Raw genomic sequence first — 25,537 nt, 5'->3', positions numbered from 1 at the left:
TAAACCTGCTTTTCTTATTCAATGACTCTAAAGCAATTAGGGAGAATATAAAAACGTTTGGTGGCATACCTACATTTTGGTTTCAAGCTTGTTACCTGTCTGCACTATTTCAGAAGGGTCTTTCTGAACATAAAAATAACGAGGACTCTGGTTTACAGAAGATATGCCAAATGGTAATTATGTTAATAACTGAGACTGCATTGAGATAAAGGAAAGTCATCAGGGTTTGTGGACTGAATGTAAGCAAGTATTTCAAAAAAACGCGCAACTTACCGAGATATGATTATACCATTGACTTGAAGGAATTTAAACAGCTCTTGTGCCTTTTCACGGTCCCGTGATTTCTCCTTGGCTGTCAATGTGTCGTAAGGTACCAATAAAGGATGACTACCTCCACCTTTAGTAAGTTGAAAGAACTGTAAGTTTTTCTACTGTAAGATTTATTTTGCTTCAAGTACAAAAAGGAACTATTTGATTTTGATTGCCTTACACTGCCTTCTTTCAGGCTGTTTCTTCTCCCTTGTTTTCTTTGTCTTTTTTGTGTGGTTCACAGAATTCTGGCTTACCTTTGCTTTCCAACTCCATTTTCTTCTTTTTGGCCCATATATTATGGTAGTTTTCTGCCATTACCTCAACCATTCCCTATATTACCATCAGAAAAAACAAGATGTAAAATTAAGAAGGTGACAATTAAAAATTCTGTAATTCTACTTGATTTTATTACAGTCTTGAGTAAAGTCTATACTCTTGTGGTAAAGAAACATGACAGTTAAGTGTCATTTCTACATTCAGCTGTTCTTTGAAGTCAGCACAGGCACAGGATACACATCTATCACATGCTGTTTACTGCCTCTTCCCTAGCTTCATGCTAACTTTTTCTAGGAACTCAGGAAGCACCAATGGGTTAAATCATAGAAATCTCTTCTTTAAATACGTAAATAGCATGGCATTCACCTTTCTACAACAGCATATCACAACAGCATATCACAAATACACTCATAAAACCTGACAAAATTCAACTCATTAATAATAAAAATCCAAATATATTAATTTGCATAATTAACATAAACAAAACACAAATACAAACCTGAAGCTCCCTAGAGAGCACTACATTAGAGAGATCAAGTGGTGCCGGGCTGTACCCATTTCCCTGCAGGGAAAAAAAACCGAATTCTTTTCAGCTAAAAGTATTTCGGATAAAAGAATCAAATATTCAACTACAACATCTCTGTTGTTCTGATTAGAGTAACATCATTCACATTTTCAAACTTCCTTGTAGAAACTGTGTTCACCTTTTGTTTTGCAATGTGCTGAAGATACACAGGATAATTAACAGACTACATCTGTTGGAAATAAGAAGGTTGCTGCAGATACTTAGATCTCTCTATTTGCAACAGATGGCAAGCTACTAAGAACACTGCTTTTCAGCCTAAGAGAGGAGACCAAGCATGAGGCATACAAGGTGTGCCTTCAAAACATGACAGATCAGTGTGGCAACAGCCTGGATGAACCATATACTAAAGACAAGACATCACAACAAAAAGTTAAAATAGGTTACTGTCTCATGGAATTTACAGACTAAGAAAAAGGAGGAGTGCGATATACTTATGCAGTCCTTAAATATTTAAAGTGTGAAAGCTCCAGTGCAACAAACCTATTAGGCACATGTTAAATGTGAAGGGTCACATATAAATCAGTGATTTCAATCATGTACTGAAGTTAAACATGTGCTGAAATCCTCTACTCAATCATGTCTTTATCATGCATCTTCTTGGGCAAAAAGGCCCAACTGCAGAACAGGTTCAACTGGCTAGAAGCAGAGATGCCAGAGACAGAAGGACTCCCTGTAACGGAGTGGGAGTGGCACTTGCTGAAGAGGTAAGAAATGCTTGTAACAGAGTGCTCAAGGGCCACTTTTGGTAAGCAAAACTGGTGCTGGGAATGAAACCAACACAAGCCTAAGGTGTCTGATGCTGATGCTTACAGGATCAGAGCTGGTGCAAGTGCATATAAGGACTCAGCTCGTGACACATCTTTGCACACTCCTTGCAGAACTGCTTATGGAGGTAGGACTCTGCCCAATGCATTGCTCATTAAGCCTCACTATATATAAGACAAATGTGTGTTTAATTCACCTCAAGGGGTACAATAAAAATTCCCAACACTTGTCATAGTTTTAAACAGCTTTCCTCACTCTGAGACACAGACATATTGAGCAGCAGTCTCAACATGCTATTACAAAAAGCTACAAATGAAAAATAGTCTATATCACATCAAAATGCTAGGTACTATATAACTACCTCCAAATTTTGCCTGTAGATTTAACAAAAAGTATTAAATGCACAACCTTATTTGTCAGTCATAATTATAACCTTGACAAATGCCCATTTCAGACTCTTCTGTTTGACCAAAAAGAAAATGACTAGATTTACTTATAAAATAAAAGGCTTTAAATAGTCTGCCATGTATTCTTTGAATGACTGTATGAAAATTATATCCATTTTCTCAGAAGACCTGAAGAGATATGGTCTCTGGAAGCCTTATTGTCTTAGAAGTTGTTCGTTTTGCAATCCCCTCTTTAGTGTTACTGCACGGTTTTTATTATAGTGACATGACTTCCAATCTCAGAACTCCAACATTAAAAGTTTCTTTTCATTAAAATTAATATTAAATTAACATAATTTTGTATAATTTCTTAGTAAATTAACTACCAAAGCTTTTCCTTTCTAAATGTAAGCAATTCCACCTTACCTGGCTAGACTGAGATATGCTGCGGAGCTTTTCATTTTCACGCTGATGTATTATTGCTTCTCCTCCTTCCTTGGCCCTTTCTAGGCTCCATCCCATGGCCAACATAGTTTTCAGTGATTCTCTGGCAGGCCAACGATAAATTTCCTTTTCCTTTGAATAAAATAATGTAAAATTTCTCTGTATTTAGCAAGTAGCAAAAACTCAATACAAATATTCTGTGCCTTCTTTTTAAATTGTCACATGCCACAAAATTAAACAATATCTGTACATTATATCTGAAGACACAATATAGTTCTTTTTACATGAGAAAGAAGCTTTAAAATACTTACAAATTTTTTGGTTTTATTCTTAGTGGCATTTATTGCTGGGATATGTGATGCAAACTAACAGCACTCAAGTGAGCTCTGGAGCAATAATGTAGTTTGTATCTGGAAACTTATTCATTGATTCCTCCAGTCCAAAATAGTAAAAAATTGACGGCACTACAAGTGCTATGAAATTAGGCAAGTATGTACATTTGAATGCAATAGCATATGAGGCCTTTCTGCAGTCGTCCTGTATTTATATCCATTCACGGATACAGAACATTACTGATCTATACTCTTCACATACAGCCATCGATAAAAAACTTAGTGAACAGCCTGTATTCCAACACTCCTTTGAAAAGTAAAGGTGTTATAGAAAATCTGAAAAGTTGTGGGAAATAAAATTCTGATTATGTCATATTAAGACTTCTCAAATCAACCTAATAAAAGTATTTCCGTTCTTACCATAAATAAGAATTTTTATGACAGTTACTTAACATGACAGTTTTTATGGAAAGACCTGATTTTTAGGTTCAGAAGTTTGAATCTGAGACAATTCAGAAAATTCTCTTTGAACTACTTTAATAACAACTCAACCAATCATTCTTCAGCTCCTCTCCAAAGATTTCAAAGCAATTTACAAACCTTGGGAAATTAAACCTTTTGAATCCCTCTTGATTTTTGTCATCTCCATTTTCTGAACAGGAAAAGTGTAGTAAAGAGGGACAAACGTAATTGACTTGAGTGACCCAATGAGTCATTGCAAAAATATGTAACAGCATTCAAATTCAGTTCACTGTTCTGACAACTAGAAGACATTCATGCCTAGTCAAGAACTTCTGTCCTGGTTTCAGCTGGGATGTAGTTGACTGTCTTCCTAGTAGCTGGTATGGTGCTATGTTTTGAGTTCAGTATGTGAAGAATGTTGATAACACTAATGTTTTCAGTTGTTGCTCAGTAGTGTTTAGACTACAGTCAAGGATTTTTCAGCTTCTCATGCCCAGCCAGGGCACCTGACCCAAACTGGCCAACAGTGTATTCCATACCATGTGACGTCCCATCTAGTTTAGGAACTGGGAAGGGGGGGGCAGGGATTCACCGCTTGGGGACTGGCTGGGTGTCGACCAGCGGGTGGTGAGCAATTGCCCTGCGCATCATTTGTACATTTCAATCCTTTTATTACTACTGTTGTCATTTTATTAGTGTTATCATTATCATTATTAGTTTCTTCTTTTCTGTTCTATTAAATCGTTCTTATCTCAACCCAGGAGTTTTACTTCTTTTCCTGATTTTCTCCCCCATCCCACTGGATGGGGGGGGAGTGAGTGAGCGGCTGCGTGGTGCTTAGTTGCTGGCTGGGGTTAAACCACGACAACTTCAAATAAAAAATGCATTCAAAATAGTTTAAATGTTTTTCCCCATTTTCAACTGAAGCATCTCCTACATTTTCTTTCAATTTTTCTACCATCTTTCTTGGAGACAAAATTGCCTTCAGATATGTTAAATAACACTTTTGTCTAAAACCCAGGAGGTGCTGCCAGTCATTCCTCATCCCTGAAGGCCTGAAAACCCTGTGCTATTGATACTTTGAATACAAATTGGCCCACGCCTATGAAGACTGCCTAACAGAAGCCTATATAAGACTCTGTGTAAGATTAACTGAACAACCACTTTAGCATATAGATGTTGCTATTCTTAACTGTAAGAATTCTAGTTTGTCTCTCTTCCTTTTATAGCATATATTTGAAATGGATTTTTAAAAGTACGCAAATCAATCTACTTTGTATTAACACAGCTGAAATTTCCTCCATTACCTTTTCAGTTAAAGTTTTGAAAGGTCTTATTAATGGGTGAGTCTTCATATTTTCATCCAGTGAAACACCGTATTTCCATCCACTATTAGTCTGAAAAAAATAAATATGAGAACAACATAGATGAGTAACAGCAAATTGGCCAGTTTAGTTTGTCATATTGAACTACTAGTCTACTCCAATAGCTACTCAGTGCCACAGAAATTTCTGTTAAAAGAGCGTGCATCCATCTGTGAATACACAGGAACAAAACATGGCCCAGACAGATGAGATGCCGTCTACAAGTAGTAGGTCTCACGCAACCAGTTCTGAGTCTAGTATACACTGGCCCCTTTCAAATGGACTCATGCATTAAGACAGTACTGGCTAAGGCAAACAAAAGTGTCTCTATTCTCTGGGAGGCTTAAGTCAGCAACAGAGAGAAAAAAAATGTAACATTAACAGATCTAGCACTAAAGAATGTAACTTCAATGAACCCTTTACCTTAAACAATATTAACTGAAATTTATGGTTTGAGATTAATGTGTGTATATTTACACATCCATATATATGTATACCTTTGTCTACAAATTTGCATACATAGGCCGCCACAACAACAGAACTGTTACTTCTATATAACTGTTCTATAAAATTGCTATTAATTTGGTATTTGTTATAATAAATTACTTAACCCCACCTCTACTTTTTCACTTGAATGAAAAGAGGCTTAAAATTCATATTTGAGTTGAATGACTTACTCATATTCAAACACTTCCAACAGTTATCAAAAACTGCAACACCTCCATCAAACTTCATTTTGCTCAAATTTAACTCTAAAAGTTATATTAACAGTAAAATCTATTTGCAAAATGTAACACTAAAAAGGCCTTTATTAAATGTTTCACTGTAACATTACAAAGGTATAGAAATCACTTAGTACATATTTTCTTGTCTTATAGCTATTCTGAAGTAGTGAAACAGAAACAACACAGTGACAGAGCACTTTGAAAATTATAGAGGAAATCAATACATAACAGCCTTCTGAATGCTAAAAAGAAAGAAAAGCTATGACTACATTTTCTGAAATAAAATAAAGGACATTAGACTTCCCAGGTACTCTCAGAGATCACAGAGCTGCTGCAGTAAAATTGAATCTCTGACTCCCAGTCAAAATACATCATTACCAGGCAAAATGAAGTTAAGATCTATATATTGTTACTTAACTCCCCCCACCCCCAACAACCAAAAACCCCAAACAAACAAACAACAAAATCAAACCAAGTGCCACTTTTTAATTCCCCTCAAATCTTTGTCCTAATAAATTCTGGCCACTTTGAAAAAGTGACAAATTTCAAAGCATTCTGTTGAGCAAAAGGTTTCTTCCACATATCCCTGAAGAAATATGCAGACATTAATGCACTCTGAACAAGGGCCTATCAGTTAAACTGCCCAGTTTTTCTTTCAATATTCACCCCAGGTATTATTTACTAGTGATTTTCTGACATTTGCCAGTCTTAAAATAATTCCTACCTTATCAAAGGCCCATTTATCATGGGAATGTTCAGCATACTTGCTGACAATATACTCCAACTTTTCAGGAAGTACAAGGCTGTAAACAAAGGGGAGTATGGTCATTCAACCGTAAATTACTGCAGTCCGATTTATGGAAAAAAAAAAAGTCAGTATAATATAGCACTAATCAAAATGCTTCACCTCCAGATGAAGGCAAGACATTTGGCTTTGCAATTCCATTTTCTTTAGAAGAAATCTCACAAAACAAACCAGAGCTATAATGGCATTTACAAGGAATCTTCAAATACATAACAGTTGCACTTATTAGCAACTGAAATCACAAGAAAAAAAAAACCTGCTTCACCATAACCTATAGGTATTTTTCTTGGTAATTCTTAATACAGGATAATGTTAGTATGGATGTTTCACACTGCATAATGATGGAGGAGTAAAGCTTTAATAGCAAGAATAAACTGGTGTTCCTCAGTTCTTGAATATAAAAGTATTATAAATCTGTATTTTAAAAGCACAAGATTACTTGGAAGGCCAAGTGTCTATTAAATCATCACGCATGATCTGCTTATTTTGCCTTATCAGGTTGGTACAGATCAATTCTCAGAACTAAGTGAAGATTTTATAAAAATCGGGCAATAGGCCAATTGAATCACTTACCAGATTTTGATGATCTTGTACTTTTGCCATAAGAACACTCTAAATAATGACAGTATCAAATGTATTACAGGGGTATATATCCCAAATATTTGAACTATTAGGTAATAGGGTACATAATAAGTATAGAATTTACTATGTACTCTGCAGATATAATGTGGAAATATTTAATATATGTACAGTACTGAGAAGAATACGTTTTATAGCTGGTAAACAGGATATGTTGCAGTGAAGTATTTGGCAGAAGAAAGCAAAAATCCCTAAACCAGTTCTGAAAGGTACTAATATAATTAAAAAGTCAGTCACCAGCCAACTCTCCCTACAGAGGAGAAAAAAATGTTAATGAGGAATAGTATAAAAATATTTAAGGAAAGGAAATCACTATGATTTATATGACTCACTTTGCTGTGCTGACAGGTTTGGGATCAAAATTTCCTTCTGGATCCACTGAAGTCTGCTTTTCCAAAGTTGACCTAATTCGTGTATCTAAATAATCAGGGGGCAAGGCACCAGCTATAGCACTTAGACAAGGCAAAGCCATTCGAAAGAGCTCTGGATCATACTTCTGCAGGAGAGATAGGAACTGGTTGGAAAATCCAATAGAAAAACATGCAAAATGTTAGTGAAAACCAAGCAGCCATATGTACAAATATTAGAAGATGCAAACACTAAAGCACATTTAAAAATTAAGCATAGAGCAAAATTATTGCTGCATGACATCTATTTTTCTTGATATCAACTCGATACATTTTTAAGACTACTCAAATTAACATAAAAGTATGCTGACACTTGTATAAGTATATAAGATACAAGTATGACTCCTAAGCTTTCTTTGGGCCATTAAGACCTACATAGGAAGGGTCAAAGGTTGTTTGCCTAGTTATAGAAGTATGATCATCTATAAAATACTTAGTTCTAAAATGACTAATTCCTATCTTAACTGCAGAAGCCATTGTCATTTCTCCCTCTTTTCCCCTAGTCTATGTCAGTTTAAATCACACTGGAGGTAATTGTGTTTTACTGCAGCGAAGTCAGTTGATTATTTTTCAAAATTGTCCTGCTAAGAGGTGACCTGGCACATTTGCTCTTCTAAATAGTCATTTTAGCTCTGGAGAGAACATAGAAGTATAGGATATATAAAAAATATAAGGTGGAATTACATTTGAAGAATCTGCCCTTAGTAATTGGCCATGAAACATATTCAAGGTCAATTGTTACACACTAGATTATAAAAAACATGCTAGAGGAAGTAGCAGCAGATCACTGTAGGCCAAAGTTCTCTTTCCAGGTCTCAAACAACATTCTTAGTATGGTTAGGGGAAAAAAAAAAAAAAAAAAAAAAGGAAAAAAAAAATCACTTCTCTTTCAGGTTCCCCATCTGTAAAACGGGCATAATTATACAGCTTTAAAGGCTTTAAAGTTTACTGATGAACATTACAGTGCAAGATTTTGATGCTATTATAATTATTTATAAAGTTTTGCTCAGATAGTACAGGCATCTTTTTGACGTTATAACCCAGGCACCAATCAAGCATTTATAGGAAAAAAAAATTTACACGGCAAAAGTATTTCTCTTGCTTCATTATTAGAAAGACTATACGATTCTATAAATCTGAATGACCACTTTGTACCAAGAAAATGCTGAAGAACAAGTTTAAGGTCCACTGAAAATACCTGCTGTTAGAATTATATGTTTATATCACAGCAAGCAGAACGCCTAAAATTTTGAGGCTTTAACTTCCTCTAGTTTTGCTGCAACATTCTTTGGTGTGTATAGCACAAACAAAAGAAGTTAGATCACAGTGTAAACTGCTTCCACTAAACAGCTGGAAGCCATGAAAATACCAAACCTGTAAATATCTCAGTACAAAACAGAACAATGGAGAATACTATAGCTAAGCAGATTTACACAATTCTCCTTTCATTGGACTAATAACCACTTACAGAAAAAAATAAAATGTTATTATAGAGGGCCACCAGTATTGGCAGAAACAGACCATCTTCATTTATCTGTAAAAAGCTAAGACGCATTAATTGGAAATATTTCATTGTGTCAGGCCCTCCTGACACTCTTTGCACTTGTGACAGCAGTGAGAGGTAAATGTCACTAAAAAACACAAATAAGGCTTTAAAAGCCTTTTTAGAATAATGCAGAGACCATGTTCATTTCCATACTATAAATCAGACTGCCTAGACAAGTAATCATCTAAATCTGTTGGATTAGAACTGGAACATAAATTCAGTGAGATGCAATGAAAAAATTCATTATTGTCCCATAGTGAGAACCTGAATTTTGAGGCCAATCAAGTACAAAAAGTATTTACTCAGTAAGGCATTTCTCCTATCAGAAATGTAACTTTTTCTTACTTGGAATAAAAATGAGTAAGTGAAAAAATCCCAAGATCACATATTGGAACAGGAAAATGGAAAAATGTTTATTTCTAAGAATGTTGCATCATATTTCTTAAGCTGGGCAATAACCAGAAAACTAACAAAATACAAGTATGTGTTCAAAACCAGACAATGTAAATTTACTGTGCATACACAATTTGACAAGCATGTTACATTTCTTAAAATTAATTTTACATCAGTAAAAAGTATTTTTAAAAGTTTAGTAGAGCTAAGAGAGGAAAGGAGACAACACTGACTTGTTATTGCAGCAAGCAAGGTGCCTCATTACTAGTGTAAGGCTATATGGGTATATAAAGACAAAGATTTGACATTTCATTAGTTTGGAGAGAATCTTTTAAGATTCAACATTCAATTTTTCACTAGAAAGTTACTTCATTAAAAGCATTCATTGCCGTATCTCCCATATTAGGTGAAAGAATTGTTAAAATAGGAACTTTCTGCACTTGGCACAGCAAATTATCATTGTAATGCTTTTATAGTCATCCCATACTGTAATGTGAATTACAGTCATTACCTTATGAGACAAGGAATCAAATATTCCCCAGAAAAGTTTTTCAGTTAAATGTAATTCTTCTTCTGCTGCAATTCCATAGCTTCCCATTCCTGAAGGCAGACAATAATATTTCCAGCACTGTTCATAGTGATTTGTCAGAAGCTAGATTTTTAAGGAAATAAAAATGCACATAAAACATTGGTATTTAACAAAGTAACATACTGGTTAGTGAAGTCTGAATTGCCAGTATCTGTTTAAACAGTTACATGAGTATTATTATTTATTTCTGACTCTTCATTTCTAATGGCTCATAAAAATGGTCTTTTTTCCTTCTTTCTCTTTTTGGGAGAGCAGTAGAGCCTGTGATGTGAAAGTATAAAGCCTGTATTATCCCCAGCTGCAGCTGGGGGATTCTCAGTGATGACAGCGAGTAGAAAAATTACAGAATTTCAGGATTGTCACCATCTGAATATAGATTAGCTCACAGGATAAAAATAGAGACAATGAAATGGGTATAAAACAGGACATGATAGATTCTGGTAAAAAAATTTGCAAATTCAAATTGATTTTACTTCTGTCATTTGTAGTTGATGACCTCAGTATTTTTCAAAACACTGCAAAAGACACCTGCAGTACACCCTTCTAGCCACGCCTGCTCATCTCTGGAAAACCTATGGAAAGAACTATTGTACAGACAATCTGTTACATACCAGGTAAAGAGCTAGCATATATGATTATTGGTGCACTTTCCACATAAATTCAAATTTCTATTAATTCTACTAATTTCTACTAAGACTTCCTATCCCATGGGAAATTCTAAAATTTCTTTTAGCATCAGACTAGAATCTTGACATTTTAATTTTTCCTGCAATTTTCTTTAGGAAGGGAAAATAATAATTAAAAAAACCCAAATCAAACACTCCCTCTTTGCCACACTTTTGCTCCAAAATTACTGATGCTCCAGAATATGTCTGTGAATCTGGCAGCTCTGCTTTAGAGTATGACATAATTTCAATTCTGCCATAAAAAGACCTGCAGACCTAAGATCAGGCCCTTCCATCCCAACAGGAACAGGGGGCAAACCTGACAGAAAAATTCTAAATAAAAGTTATTTATCATCTCACAGTTGTAATTCTCTATTTACAGAGCAACAAGATGGGTAAGACTTCAGTTTAAGATTGCTCAAAAATAAGAGGTGAATTCTGTTCCATGTTATCTTATTCTCTGTAGACTCCACTCAAAATTTATTCCTGGACTATGTGTCTTACCAAGAGTTACTATAGTTCATATAGCAGAAGAAGAAATACCAAGATAACACTAACATTTAACTTGATACTTTCAAATACTCTTTTGCTGAAGCAGTGAAGAAGTCAACTGTTCACTAAACAAAATCTCATAATCAACTTACTATATGCTGTTTGCATTAGGCAAGATTTCACACAACCTTTATCATTATATTAAATTTGAAAGACTTGATAAAACAACAACATTATTTTCAATTCAGAACTCATTTCATGTTGCTTCACCCTGCCCCGTTCAGTTTTTAAAAACATGACTATGACAGATTATTGTGAAGGAAGTTTTACGCTGAATGTATGTACAGAAAGTAAAGCATTTACCTTGAGAGGCATTTTACAGTATTCATTAAGTAGGGGCACATCAAAAACTAGCCTTCTCAACAGCTGTTGTAGCATAGAGGGACGTAAGTGGCTGTAATTGTAAAAAATAGAAGTTCTTATTAAAGTTCATACAATCCAGTGAAAATGAAATAAAAATTGAAATCAATTCGCATATTGGAATTCAAATCACTCATTAAAAGTATTTTGAAAAACCAATGGTAGGTGTTTAAGGAATTTCACTATGCCTCATCTACATATAGAAGGATATAGCATAGCAAAATGCGCTACATGCGGACTCTCTTAAGTGAATAGACAACATGTATGATTGTGCCATATGATAGCAGAGGGAAGGGTGCTGCATTTTTTTCAGAATACACAGAGAGGACAATCTGAGCAAAAGAAACAGAATATTATCCTAGCAGAATGGTTTCTGATATGACACTAAAAAGCAACAAAACACTCCTAACTGAAACTGATCTGGAAATACATTATGATTATTCTTACATGAAATAAATCTCAACTGGAAGACTGAATAAATCACCCAGCATTTCTTTTCTAGCCATTTCATTTCAGTGATCTATAGGCTCAAAATCAATGTAAAAATGCTCCTTTATCATCTCCCCCTCAGTCATGACTTCTTCAAGCTAAAGACTCCTGGTCTACTAAGCTGTTCCAAAGGAAAGAAATTATTTCTTATGTTGATCCCTCTTGTTAGGGTTTCCTGAATCTTTTCCATTTCTCCTATATCCTCTTTTTGGCAGGGGTCCAGTGCTATGTACAAACTGAAAATGCACGTTGCATTACTAATTTCACAGTCTACTGCATAGACAAGTAGCACTACAGTTTATGACAAAGATCAAGAACTATGATTCAGTTGGCAAATCTACATTTCAATTCCCGATAAAACTACAGTGCTCAGTTCAGTTTTAGGATTTGGAGAGTGGGGGGTAGTTTTTCTTCTTCTTCTTCTTTTTTTTTTTTTTTTTAAACTATGGCTAAGGTTCTTCAAATCACAATCAGAAACAAAAAATGTCGAACCCTTAAATCCCCAGCACACACTCACTGTCAGACTTGCCAGAACATTTTTGGTAATTACGAGGGTTTTGTTTTTATGAATAATCAGAATTTATCCAATATCAGCATAAAGCTCATATCAGTATGGCAGCCTGTATAATGCAGTACTGATAAGGGAAAAATCAAATCTATTTTCTCTTAGGAAAATTAAAAAATCCTGTCATACACTCTGGTCATTTATTTCATGCAAGAATAAAATAATCTTAGTTCTACATTATACACAAAGAAAGAAATTATTAAAATACTTATACTGCACAAAAGAAATCAATTTGTACACACACAGATATCATACATACTGGCAAATAGCAAGCAGGCATTCTTCAATGGTGTCTCTTTGTGCTTTTGTAAGGGAACGTCCCTTTGATAATCTATATATTGTGTGAAGCATGGAGTCAACCAGAGAGGCGTGATGCTCTGTTCCAGAAAAGAGGGGAGCACATCTTTTGAGTAATGGAAACACAGCTGAGCAAATATATCTATTTAGTGCGAGAGCTGCCTCTGTGGTACTTAGAGAAACCTGTATGAAGTAGTAAATGATTGTTAGCATCACATGGAATAAAGGTTACTATATATTAAGCCCATAAAACATAATGATGAAATACTCCATAAGTCCCCTTAACGGCTGGGTGCTAACATGATATTCCCAGTATACAGATGAGGACAAAAGCTTTTTTTTTTTTTTTAACTTGAGAAACCACAACTCATCCACTTATCTCCTATCTCTTGCCCCACTACACTCTGAACCAATAGAAGCAAAAAAGAATACGCAGCCTCCTTCTCTAAACAGGTCAGCAAAACCCACAAAGCATTAAGTAGCACTTTTCATCTCCCATAATTTCTTCATACCTACACATACAGGAATTTTCAGTGCAATTCTTGGAAGCACACATGAAGTAAAAGTAATCATTAGGCCTGTTACAGTATATCCAATGTAATTACTGTATAATGTAAGCCTGTATTGAAAGTTTTTAAACTACACTACATTGTTGCTTCATAAGGTGGTACTGAATGCTAATGATCAGACTTAAGCACTAAAAATTAACAGTAACTGAATTATTACTGTTTGTGTTTATAGCGAGCCTATACCACCTTTTTTTTTTCTTTTAAAGCTGTTTTGACTTGAAATTCCATTTCTTACACTTATAGAGCCACTATACCCAGTCACTGCACCTAAACTCCATAGCAAAATACTTACTGTATCCAAAGAGGCAGAGGCTCTTAAATCTGGTAAAAATCCAACTTCCAGTAGGTGAAGGAGGAAGCTTTGGTCCTTAATACCATAGACACGGTCCAAAAAGAGTACCATGGGTGCTTTATGATCAGGACAGAAATTTGCAGACATGTCTGGCTCATTTACTGTGCCATCTACACAAATACATAATGCAATTTTTAATAGTAGATAATTGATAAAAGAAGAAACACCAAGACCATGAAACACACTATAATTACATTTATTGTGTAAAATCACATGTTCAATGAAAATTATATTCTTATTCAGTTTTCTTGTATGCTGAAAAAGAATACTAAGTTTTCATTATTTCAAAACCCCTATTATTTTGCAATTTATTAATTTTTCACTCTTAAATGAAAACTTAAGAATGAATGGTAAAGTATTCTACTTGTTTCATTACTATTATGGGGAATGTTTATATGGTAAAATTAAAGATAAATATTACACCAAATATTAAAAATATATAGTAACTGTGAAGTCAAAGAAGGTTAGGAATTCTGTCTCATGTAAACTAAACTAGAAAGAACATAGAATCCAAGGGGAAGACAACAATAACACAGAAGTTAACTGTGTATCAAAATAAACCATCTCTGACTGTAAAGTAGAATAGACAATTCTTGTGAACCAGAACGGACAACAAAAGGAGAGAAAGGAGGATAAGGCTATTTTGCCCTAGAAGAAAATGACAGACTGATCTTTTATAGCCCATGGAACATGGAGAAATTAATAGGAAACATGGAGATCACATGTCATAAAAACCTCATCCTCTGTTGAGTTTATGCTTTATAGAAAATTTCAGTTTGTATGGTAGTTATTTTGTGGAAATAAATCCACCCTGGTTAACCACATTGACCGCTTCTAGGAAAGAATCAACAGTCATGTAACAAGCAAGAACACCACCATCCATGAATTATTTTTGAGTTCCGGAGTGAAGAGGGTGAAGACTCTAGCGTCTGACTTCTCTTCAACAGGTAGTGTTAAGAATGCTGTTAGTTCCACCAACAAAAACTCAATTTTAACCTCAATGACAACTCAGGATCCAGGTACAGATAAGCTACACAGTTTGATGCAGAGAGCGTAGCAGGTCCATGCCATGCCCTGGTTTCAGGTTTTCTGTGTGTACACAGAGTGCTCAATGTTTGGGTCTTCAGAGACTAGTCTCATTCCCCAGAGGTGAGAATGGATGAACAGTAGTAAGAGAAACAGACAGGTCCTACAGCAACATAGCAGCATAGGCTCAGCTCCACAGTGCCAACCCTTGAGGTACTGAGGAGGACATAAGTCTTGGGGAAGGAGTGTATCTACCTGGGAAGGAAGGACCTAGTCTCTTAAGAGAGGAACCACTCCTCTACCCTATGTCAGAATGTACCATTGCACGTAGGATTCTCCTGTGGTAGACAGGGTCTCCAAGGATATGAAGAAGCAGGCAGTGGAAGTGGGAGATTGCTGTATTAGACACTAAGCTGGGTGGCTTCATCATGTGTAAAAGGATTCCATGATAATTTGGCTATACCTTACGGGAGGACCTTGTGGGAGGCAGGCAGAGATCTCAAGTCTTACAGGATGGGTGAGATAGTGTTGTACAGAAGAGGGATTTAGTTAGATTGATCACAAAAGGGGGAATTCTTTGGGGACAAGACAATCAAGTACAGAAATAGCCTGCACTTAATAAAAAAAAGAAATAGGCTTCTAGAATTGAACATTAGACGTCAGAGTGGAACATTATATCTAGAAATTGGGGAAAAGACAATAGGTGTGGAGGAGCACCTTCCTCAGATCAGGACAATCCCAAAGCAAGTATGTCTGGTTTTCACTTCCTCTGAAAAGGCCAGGGAAGAAATAAACAGCACAGTTCCTAGAAACAGGAAAGGCAATTAAAATGCAATGTGCATGTGCAACATTTTAATCAAGCAAGGACAAACAGGACTCTACACTGAGTCATCAGTGACCTGGAGAAGGAAGCTAACAAAGGAGACTAAAAGTCTGTATACAATACTAAATTCTTCTGCATGGTTAATTCATTAACAAAACTGAGCAGGCAAAGCAGAGACAGCTGCACTTCAATGCAGACAACTCTCAGCTAATGCATCTGCAGGAAAATAAGACATGCCTACATGATGCTGAGCTTGGAACCGACATTACAAAGAGATCCTGAGGTCATCACTGAAATTCTGTGAAACCATCAGCTCAATGTGTAGCAGCGACCAAATAAGTCAACAAGATATCAGGCACAATCAGAAAGGGGTATTCAGAATATGAGAGAGGGAATAATTTTCTGCTATATAAAATAGAAAACTAATACATAAACCAAACTGTTGTGTGTCCACATTACCAGCACAACCTGCTCAGGTCTTGAATACATCCCACAGCTATTTTCCATAGCTCAGAACTACAGAATAGAGATAGTGAAGGTACACAGAAGGGGAACTAAAATGATTCAGGCAATGGAGCAGTTATCTTATAATAAGGAACTAAGAAAAGTTGAGATTCTTCAATTTGGCAAATTGAGGACTGAGAAAGGATATAACTGACATTTAGAAAATTATTAATGTAGCTGACAAGGTGAATGAAGAACTGCTACACACCAAATCCTAAAATACCACAATTCAAAGGTGATAATTAAAATTAGTACAGCATAAGTTAAAAAAAAAAGAAAAAGAAGAAAAAAAGAGATGCTTAAAATGCTTCTTTATGTAGCAAACAGTGAAGTTCTCGAACTTATTGCCACGGGAGTTTGTGAGTAGACATTATTCCAAAGGGACTAGATATATTCTTGGACACCAGGTCCAGAAACAGATATTAATGGGCAGGGACGTACACTCTAATCTTTCTAAACAAATGACTGGATGATGTGGAAGTACAAAGGGACTGAGTTCAAGAATACACATTCTTTCTAAAGAGATAGCATCTGTACAGCCACTGCTGGAGACAAAGTACTGGGATGGACGGCCCATTAGTGTGATCCTGTAAACTATTTCTTCTGTTCTTACATTCTCTGCTCCACAGGAGTAAGTATCTCTTCCACTGGAGCAGCTCTGATACATATCTAACTAAAATCTGAAGAACAGTTCTCTGCATGTACTCAGCTCTAACAAAACCGCTCTATTTTTACACCTGAAGGCTTATGTGCCAAAAGATTTTTATAAAAAGATTAACCAGTCTAATAAAAGTACTGAAGTTACCTTTGTTAACTGTTGACAGCTTTAGTGGTATACTTATAATCCCAACCAAATCTTCAGTTGGCACTAGAGATCGAAGGATTGACCTGATTCGAATAGCTTCCCCTTTTCCACTTTGAATAAGCTGTTAGAAAAAGTTTATCAATTAAGAAATTTAGTACTGAGGGACATAAGAAAAAATTTCCTCAAAATACTGGTATTAATATGATTTTTTTCAAACACTGGGAAAAAATGCACTGAAATTCAATTTATCCCAGCACTCTAACAGAGTTGCTGATTTTCAGCTGATCCTACTGTTGAATCTGTCCTAATTTTGACATTATATCAATAATTCCACAATATTACAAATTCACAATAACACAAAAATCCCCACATGGATAAGATTCCTAAACCAAGCAGATAAAGTGATGAAATAGAAAATTTCTGAAAGACTCATGTTAGTTACAGAACCAACAGTACCAGGTTTTGAGCTTGCCTCTTTATACTATGAAGAGATGCAAACCTGTCTGATGTATCTACACATTTTTTTATTATTTCTAGGCAGTAAAAATTTCAAAAGGCATTAACAAGTTGACCAATTCCTTTCAACTTCTAGCAGAAGTTAGGTATTCACAACTTGTGTCTCTGGAAATCTCTTCCAGTAATTTTCTTAACATGAAACTATCTCTGGCAACAGGCAGCTACATACAGCTTTACGGCTAATAAAGTTTATTAAGCTTTGGTAACAGTAAGTAGGGAGGCTACAAGCCAAATTTCTTGCTTCTTGTTGTATTGAGATACATGTTGCATTTTCAGCTGAACTTATGCTACTAAAGAATTTTAAATACTGACAAGCAAAAGTCAGTCTAACTAAAACCAATTCTTGCATAGGGTTGTTATAGGCATTACAATCAAACCAGTTATTTTACGTATTCTTCCATGTATTCCTGTGGTGCAGCTACCATATTTCATCAGTGCACACAAAGGCAGCTCTGTATCACATTCTTATGGAAATGATTTTTACGACTTTCTAGAGAACAGTAAAGGGCCAGTTTCAGAAATTTCATTGGTAGTATAAATGCAACACTAGTAGTTCATCTTTGCTTTGATTCCAGTCATATAAAAATTCTCAAAATTTTGGATAAATAAAAAAGTGTAAGAAATCCAAAGACCATGATTCTTTATAAACAGCTTTCAGGGAACACATCTGTCAAGACACAGCAAGAAATGCAATAAAGTCCACCTTCTGAAGGGAAGAAGCCTTTGAATAGAGAAGTTTAGTTATAGACATGTACAGTTCTGTTTACAAATCTACATTTTCTGAGCAAGTGACAAAATGAACTTACATGCATTTCTGGTGCACAGCGTCCAAGTAAATCTATGAGAGCTGAGTAAAATGACATGATTGCATTGCCCATGTGCACAATCTCCTCCTCCTCCTCCTCATCATCGCTAAAAGGTAAAGAATACCAGTGAGCATTTTTGCTAACGTGAGTTTATAGCTCCTCTCTGGAGCCAGATCCACAACCTATTAATCAGATACACTAATTTAATCTGGCTCTGGATTACAGGGTTTTTTATCCCTAGAGTAAGCATGCAATTGAACAATAATAACTGACTTCACATGAGCCTTCTATCTTCCTCTTTCACTTTACCTTAGCTTCATTTCACAACAGCCTTCTCCTTTGCTTTGTCCTTCAGGCTTCTTCTTTTCTGTAACTTATTCCACTTTTATCTAGCTCATGCTTTAGGAATTCCATGAGACAACCGCTTGTGGGTGCGAATCTCTAACGCTCTATGTTTGTATAATGCCTTACACAACAGGGCCCATTATCTGCATATTTCAAGCATGATTAAACCAGCTATTAAATCATCATTTGCCAAACAAGCATTCACATTTACTTACCCTTCTCTTTTATATGCCTGGGAGGGAAGGTCACGAGTAGGATTCTCTGAGATCCTGATAGCTTCCTGCATCGCTGCCAGCAAACCATTTCCTCCTTCTCCCCTAAGGTCTGGTCCAAAGCACTCTGGCCTTCGAATAAGGAGCTTGACAACAACACTTGCATTTTCCTCAACACTTTCACCTGAGAACCAAAAAGCACTATACGTACTTTCTCCTGAAAGGTATCCTTAAGTCAGAAGACAACTGCATTTTCCCCTAAATTTTGCAAAATATAAAACAAATCCTCATCCTTATTTTGGAAAACAAAAATGTATCAAGTTGGCAGCATTGGATGTGCTTTGTCAAAAACATACAGAGGTTTAAAAGTGACAGTATAGACTTGCCTTGCAAGTTTTACTACACTCAGTCTAGAAAGGTTCACTTTAGAAGGTTAATTTGCTTTTTATAGCAAAGACTACTCTCTCTCTGGTATAAAGGCTAACAGTCCCAAGAGGCAAGAAGTCTGTTATTGGGGAGCGTAAAAACGAAGTTTTGAATCCAGCCCCACCCCGCCCCCAGCCTCTTGCTCCCTCCGCTCTCCTGCAGGACAGGGAGAAAAGAGAAGGAAGATAGGACAACTCATAGATCGAGATACCGACTGTCTAGTAGAGAAAGCAAAAGCTATGCATGCAAGCAAAGCAAAGACAAATTCATTCACTGCTTCCCAGGCAGATGTTTAGCCAGTTCCTAGAAAGCAGGGCCTCAGCATGCGTAATGGTTGTTTGGGAAGTCAAGTGCCATAACCACAAACACCCCCTTCTTCCTCCTCCTTTCCCTGAGCTTTTATTGCTGAGCACAATGTCATGGTATAGAATATCCCTTTGGTCAGTCTGGGCCAGCTGTCCCAGCCATGTCCCTTCCTAACCTCTTGCCTGCCCTGAACCTACTCACTGGGGCCAGGGAAAAAGGGCAAGGGGCAGAGTAGGGAAAAAAAAAAAAGAAAAAGCCTTCACACTGCACAAGTGCTGCTCAGCAAGAGTCAAAACACCGGTATGTTATCAACACTGTTTTAGCCATAAATGAAAAGCACAGCACTATAGGGGTTGCTATGAAGAAAGTTAACTCCATCCCAGCCAGACCTAGTACAGGGCATGAGAGTTATCTGATTTTTAATAGGCCAACTGAAGCAAGGAATGTTGTTTAACATTATGTCCTTAGTACTTTATCAGTGGAAAACTCATCTCAGAGTTTAATCTTCTCAATATGACTAAAGAATAACAAATTGTATTTTAGGTTAAATATACCTAGAGCAAAATCTCCTGATTCTTTCTACTATATGTTTAAATATTTGTTAAATCTTCTGCTTGCTATTTAAAGCCTGAAATCAAATACTTCATCTTTTCTATTTACAAAAATCATATTAGAATCAGTTTTAAAGGTCATGGCTTGCCTGAAACAACCCCATTTATAATAGCTTTCTGCGGAAAAATGTATGTATATTTGAAAAGGGAAAAGAGTGGGTTTAACTATTGTATACATTCAGTACAGGCAGACAGACTGTGATCTAGATGCTTGCTGAATACAAGTCATTAGGAAAAGGAACCTTCATATAAATGAACTCTTTGTACGTAACTAACTGCTTCCTGGACTGCAGTTAGTGGGATGTGGAAACATGATAGGAATAATAATTGGGTCAAAAGCTCAGCTTACGGTTAAATGCAACTGTTTAGAAATTCACATATACCTTATAAGAATACTGACAATCTGTAGGAAGGTATGAAATTAATGGGACATGTAGGAAGAACACAAATTAGAGGAAAAGAAACAGTTCACAGTCACTGAACTTGTGATGTCAGTAGCTTGGATCATCAGTATCTATATTTTACGTGGAAGCTACAATACTAAACCAGTACATAAATGCAAGTAGCAAGTCTATATTAAACTGAATGTTGTGGCTTTAGCACCCACCAAAAAAGTAGGAACTGTGGTTTAGCCGAGAGCAGTGGTGGTGCTACCAGGAAATCAGAGTCAATGGAAGGCAACGGTAGGTGAGATACCTGGGACTGACTGGCTCTAGAAGGAGCAGCTAAACACTTTAAACATGCCAGTTGTGTATTTTTCCCACTTATAACACCGGTATGATCTTGATATGGAACATAGGATGATAAGAAATGGTGCCAAGTTGCACCAGGGGAGGTTTAGATCAGCTATTAGGAAAAATTTCTTCACTGAAGGGGTTGTCAAGCCCTGGAACAAGCTGCCCAGGGAAGTGGTGGAGTCACCATCCCTGGAGGTATTTAAAGGACATGTAGATGTGGTGCTTAGGGACGTGGTTTAGTAGTGGACTTGGCAGTGTTAGGTTTACAGTTGGACTCGATGATCTTATGATTCTTATGACCTAAATGATTCTATACCCTGACTTTGCACAAATTCTGTCTTTTTTTTTTTCCTTCTTTCTTGTTTTCATTCATCTTATTTTCATACTGCAGGGATAAAGCAGGATTTAACATCTTAAAAGTCAAAAGTCAACAATTTTAGTTTCATTTGGTGAAAACCTTCTAAGTGAACTTGATGATCTTAAGGGTCGTTTCCAACCTAAATGATTCTATGTTTCTATACCCTAACTACTGACTTTGCACAGATTCTGTCTTTTTTTTTTTCATTCTTTCTTCTTTTCATTCATCTTATTTTCATACCACAGAGAAAAAGCAGGATTTTACATCTTAAAGTCAGCAATTTTAGTTTCATTTGGTTAAAACCTTCTAAGTGAAGAGTTTTAAAATAATGAATTAAGTAAAATCTAATTTAAAAAAAATTCACTATATACCTCTCTATAGACATACAAATGATCATCAAAACATGCATAACATTCAGCTACAGTTACCAGATGCTCCTGAATCCTTCCATGTTTCATGTATCTTTTGAGGATGCAAATACAAAACTCCCTTAAAAACTGAAAGGGGCTGTTTGAATCCATATTGCAGAATCAAATAGCAAATGCAAACAAAATTATAAAACGCTATTAATTTTTAGTTTAATAAAAGCACTACCAATATTGTTTTGAGTGGCTCATTTCCAATACAGTTTAGATCTAGATGTTAAAAATTTATCTTAATTCAGGCTTTTCTGATCACCAGTGATAGCTTTGTGAGGAGTGCAATTTAGAGTAAAAGGAAGCACATATCAGCAAAAGCCCCTTGCAGGTAGTTTTAATTTAAAATGTGCAGGAAGGAAACTTACTTTAAGCACAGAGGTCAAATTAATCTTTAATGTTGCTACTGAAGTCAATAAAAGTTTATCAAGAATTACTTTGTCTCTTACATTTCCAATTTACAATTTCTTGTACACTGCATTTGCCACTAGAATCTTATTCTGACCTTCTCTGTATATGTATTTCTTTTCCATATCCCTTCTGATGGGATACCAAACTGCTGAAAATAGCTTTAATAAGTTGCAGCCTGCTCTAATTTAACTCACAGGCCAAGTTAATGAAGAATTTTGCTGGAAGAAGTTTTGGTTACTCCAAGGATTCATTGGCCAGAATCAAAATTCATTCATGTGTTTACAAGTGTGCGTTTGTTGCTTTTATCTCAACAACCCAAATATTTTACTAATTTATATTTGCAATTGTCCTCTCAAGCAAAGGACACAGAGAAATTAGTAATCTGATTTTCAAAAGTGCTGTCTCCAAAACCGTCATAATGAGAAGGTTCAAAACCTCAGCCATAACTGTTTGTCAGAAAAAAAGCACCTGAAACACTTGAAACTAAAACTTAATTCTACTGACAAGCAGTCCATCCAGCAAAGTTTACTCTTCATACTAAGTAAAATATCACAAGTAAGATCAAAGTTATCTTCATCTAATTATACAAAGTACTGTTAACATTTATTTATAAAATCAACAATGAAAACCATGTTCTTTATTAACTCAATGACTACTTGTTCTACATTTCTTATATTGTAGCAGTTTGTCAAATTAGTTTGGCAGCTCGCTCAATAGCTACAGGCTTATCAACCAATGAACATACTTCAGGTGTGTTTACTGAACTGAACAGTAAACATGTTTGTTGTTTCTGTTTCAGGTATTATTTGCTAATTTCAGACCAATAGTATGAGAATAGAAAAGCCAAAATCTAAAAATTAGACCATTTAAAATTATTTCCCTTCTGGCTGTCCCCAGCTGTCCTTTAAAACACCTTGCATATTGGCAGACCAGATAGGTGGTGAACAGACAAATCTTTTGATCTCATCTAATCTCTAATCTAAATTACTATTCTTATGAAAAAAATCCACACGAACTGGAGGATGCTTTTTGTTTAGTGGCATTCAGATAATCTAAATTTGATTTTAGCGTATTTGTTTCATAAATTTCAAAAGAAAATTTCCCAAAGAAGAAAGTATAAGACAGTTTTTAAAGGAGAAGATATTTTCTTTTTTTAAGACATCAGATTTAACGTACACAGTCAGGGTGCTTTACAAACACTGATCCCTCAGAACTGTGTAAACATGTGGCCTGTTGGAAATTTTCTTTTTGTAATGCAAAATGGCTTAATTACAAACCCCTAACTCTCCCAGTGGCATAGTGGCCAAGAAAGGTCCAAAATCAGTGCTCACTGGTTATGTTTATAATCAGCATATGTGGTATATGTAAATACCACAGTTTACTTACTGAAAGAATTCCTAACATCATTTGCTACCTTAATAGGTTACTCTATTAAATTATGCAAATTGCAAAAAAAGGAAAAAATGCAACTATGAAGATTAAAAAATTACAGTAAGCATCAGATACCAATAATCTTGTATTTGTAATGAGAACAGTATGCATTAACCTCTCTTCAACTATTAACACATTTTTATGGTTAGAAAAGTAATTTTAAGGAAACCTTTTGATGGAATTTGGATGCCAAGAAGTCACACTTACTGTTAACAAAAACTGCAAATCTTAAGAAAGACAGGTAACGTTCACCCTCTATCGGATTCCATCCAATGTCTGGATATCCTTTAGCCAGCAATACCGGACAACTCTGCAGGCCACAACCCGCCAGGTAGGTAACAACCTACAATACAGAAGCAATCGTTTATTCATGTGCTTAGAAATAAATTCCTAAAAATAATTATGAAACAAAATGAACATAGTCTCTTTCTTAATAACAAGGTTTTTAGATACTAGGTGTTTCACCTGAGAAACTACCAACATAGCTCATTATTGTCAGTCTTAGCTTCTAGTTCTTGCTTTTGATGATGATGAAAAAAGTCAAGCACTCTTTATTTCTGAAGTTACCTAATTATATGATGACACAAAAATACAAGATCATGAGCAAATGTGGAATGTGAAAAGCAGCATAAAATATTGTGGAATTCAGATCTTTTTTTACAGTACATAAACAACAGTTAAAATATTATTTAGCAACTTTAAAAATCACATCAATAACCATATATGGCTAATTTGCTACAACAGCAAAATAAATACTGCATCAAAAGCTTATTCCAATTTTAACAGATATGCAAACAATTACATTTTTCAGAAGAATGAAAAGTATCACTGAACAGTTTTAAGAGTCTGAAACCAGAAAGATTAAAATTTTTGTTAATATGTAAATTCCTAACACAGCATTTCTTATCAAGAAGAATACCTTTAAGTAAAAGAAGTCTTTGAGAAATGATGACAAATTTCATTAATTACAGTAAACTGAATTTCTGAAACAGGTACAGAATGATTTCTCAATCATTTAAAAGGAAATCTGCAGATAACTGCACAAATGTGATTTTTGTTTTTATTTAAAATACACGAAGGACAACATATGAACATGATTATAGTAGTTAAATATATTTTGAAATAGATAATGAATATCAGGAACCTTTCATGAACCTGTAAGAAGAGATGTAAATTATCATTTCTTACAATGGAAGGCAGCCAAAAACAGGTGGCAAAAGGGAGATAGGTTTTTGTATTTGGAAAAGGGAGATATGTTATTCTGCTTAAGCATCCTATAGCAATTCCACCATCCATGAGATCATACTTAGTCATTACCTAATGCCCTAAGAGAGAAATTAGTTATGAATTCCGGAAGAAGAATTGTACCTCTGCTGATACAGCATATAAGTTGCCTCTAAAAGGCTGCAACACCGGAAAAATGGGCTGATGTGAAAAATTTGCTTATTCCAGTATGCAATAAGGAAGTTAGTCAGTGCACTCAGTGAAAAAAGTATGCAATTCCTAACAGGACTCCACAGTTTTCCAGTATCCGTTCAGAAGATACGAGTGAATACACACTTGTAGGAGTCTAGTGATGCAGCTTGTATAGAATGAGAGAAAACCGTTAGAGAAAATCTCTTCTCCACCTCTTATCAGATTTTATGCTACCACCAAACCTCATAATTTTAACCTATTCAGTTTACTACGGCATGTCATCAGGCCGTGGGATACTTTTCTTCTGCAATCCTCTACCTTCCACACATTCATACATTTGCAGTTAAAAAGAGATCAAATTTGCAATGGCAAAAGTTCAAAAGTTAAGTCGTCTATGTGTAGTTTATTTGCACTGAACACAGGCTTTATGGCACAAACTTTAGTCACACAGAAACGCTGTATCATTCTGTGAGTAGGGTATATATGCCACATTCATCGAACTGATAGC

The 25,537-nt window shown here is 35.6% G+C and overlaps 1 protein-coding gene across 13 annotated transcripts in view; it reads right to left on the bottom strand.

Moving 5' to 3' along the window:
- Positions 1 to 25,537, bottom strand: part of RYR3 (ryanodine receptor 3) — a 245,015-nt gene that overhangs the window by 70,658 nt on the left and 148,820 nt on the right. For 8 of the 13 annotated variants that reach the window (XM_069784114.1, XM_069784119.1, XM_069784115.1 and 5 more), the window contains 15 exons: positions 23,821 to 23,956; positions 18,921 to 19,101; positions 18,361 to 18,466; positions 17,039 to 17,159; positions 13,821 to 13,990; positions 12,922 to 13,142; positions 11,552 to 11,642; positions 9,954 to 10,094; positions 7,429 to 7,610; positions 6,377 to 6,455; positions 4,871 to 4,960; positions 2,752 to 2,901; positions 1,088 to 1,150; positions 567 to 642; positions 274 to 397 (listed from right to left, as the gene is read on the bottom strand). In XM_069784114.1, the coding sequence (XP_069640215.1) occupies positions 274 to 397; positions 567 to 642; positions 1,088 to 1,150; positions 2,752 to 2,901; positions 4,871 to 4,960; positions 6,377 to 6,455; positions 7,429 to 7,610; positions 9,954 to 10,094; positions 11,552 to 11,642; positions 12,922 to 13,142; positions 13,821 to 13,990; positions 17,039 to 17,159; positions 18,361 to 18,466; positions 18,921 to 19,101; positions 23,821 to 23,956 (1,931 nt within the window). The remainder of the gene's footprint in view (positions 1 to 273; positions 398 to 566; positions 643 to 1,087; positions 1,151 to 2,751; positions 2,902 to 4,870; positions 4,961 to 6,376; positions 6,456 to 7,428; positions 7,611 to 9,953; positions 10,095 to 11,551; positions 11,643 to 12,921; positions 13,143 to 13,820; positions 13,991 to 17,038; positions 17,160 to 18,360; positions 18,467 to 18,920; positions 19,102 to 23,820; positions 23,957 to 25,537) is intronic. The other 5 variants (XM_069784117.1, XM_069784127.1, XM_069784126.1 and 2 more) reach the window with 1 other exon arrangement.

This window comes from Haliaeetus albicilla, chromosome 5, assembly GCF_947461875.1.
Source record: "Haliaeetus albicilla chromosome 5, bHalAlb1.1, whole genome shotgun sequence".
NCBI lineage: Eukaryota > Metazoa > Chordata > Aves > Accipitriformes > Accipitridae > Haliaeetus > Haliaeetus albicilla.
The sequence above is the reverse complement of the archived record's forward strand: the minus strand, read 5'-3'. Positions and strand labels throughout refer to the sequence as shown.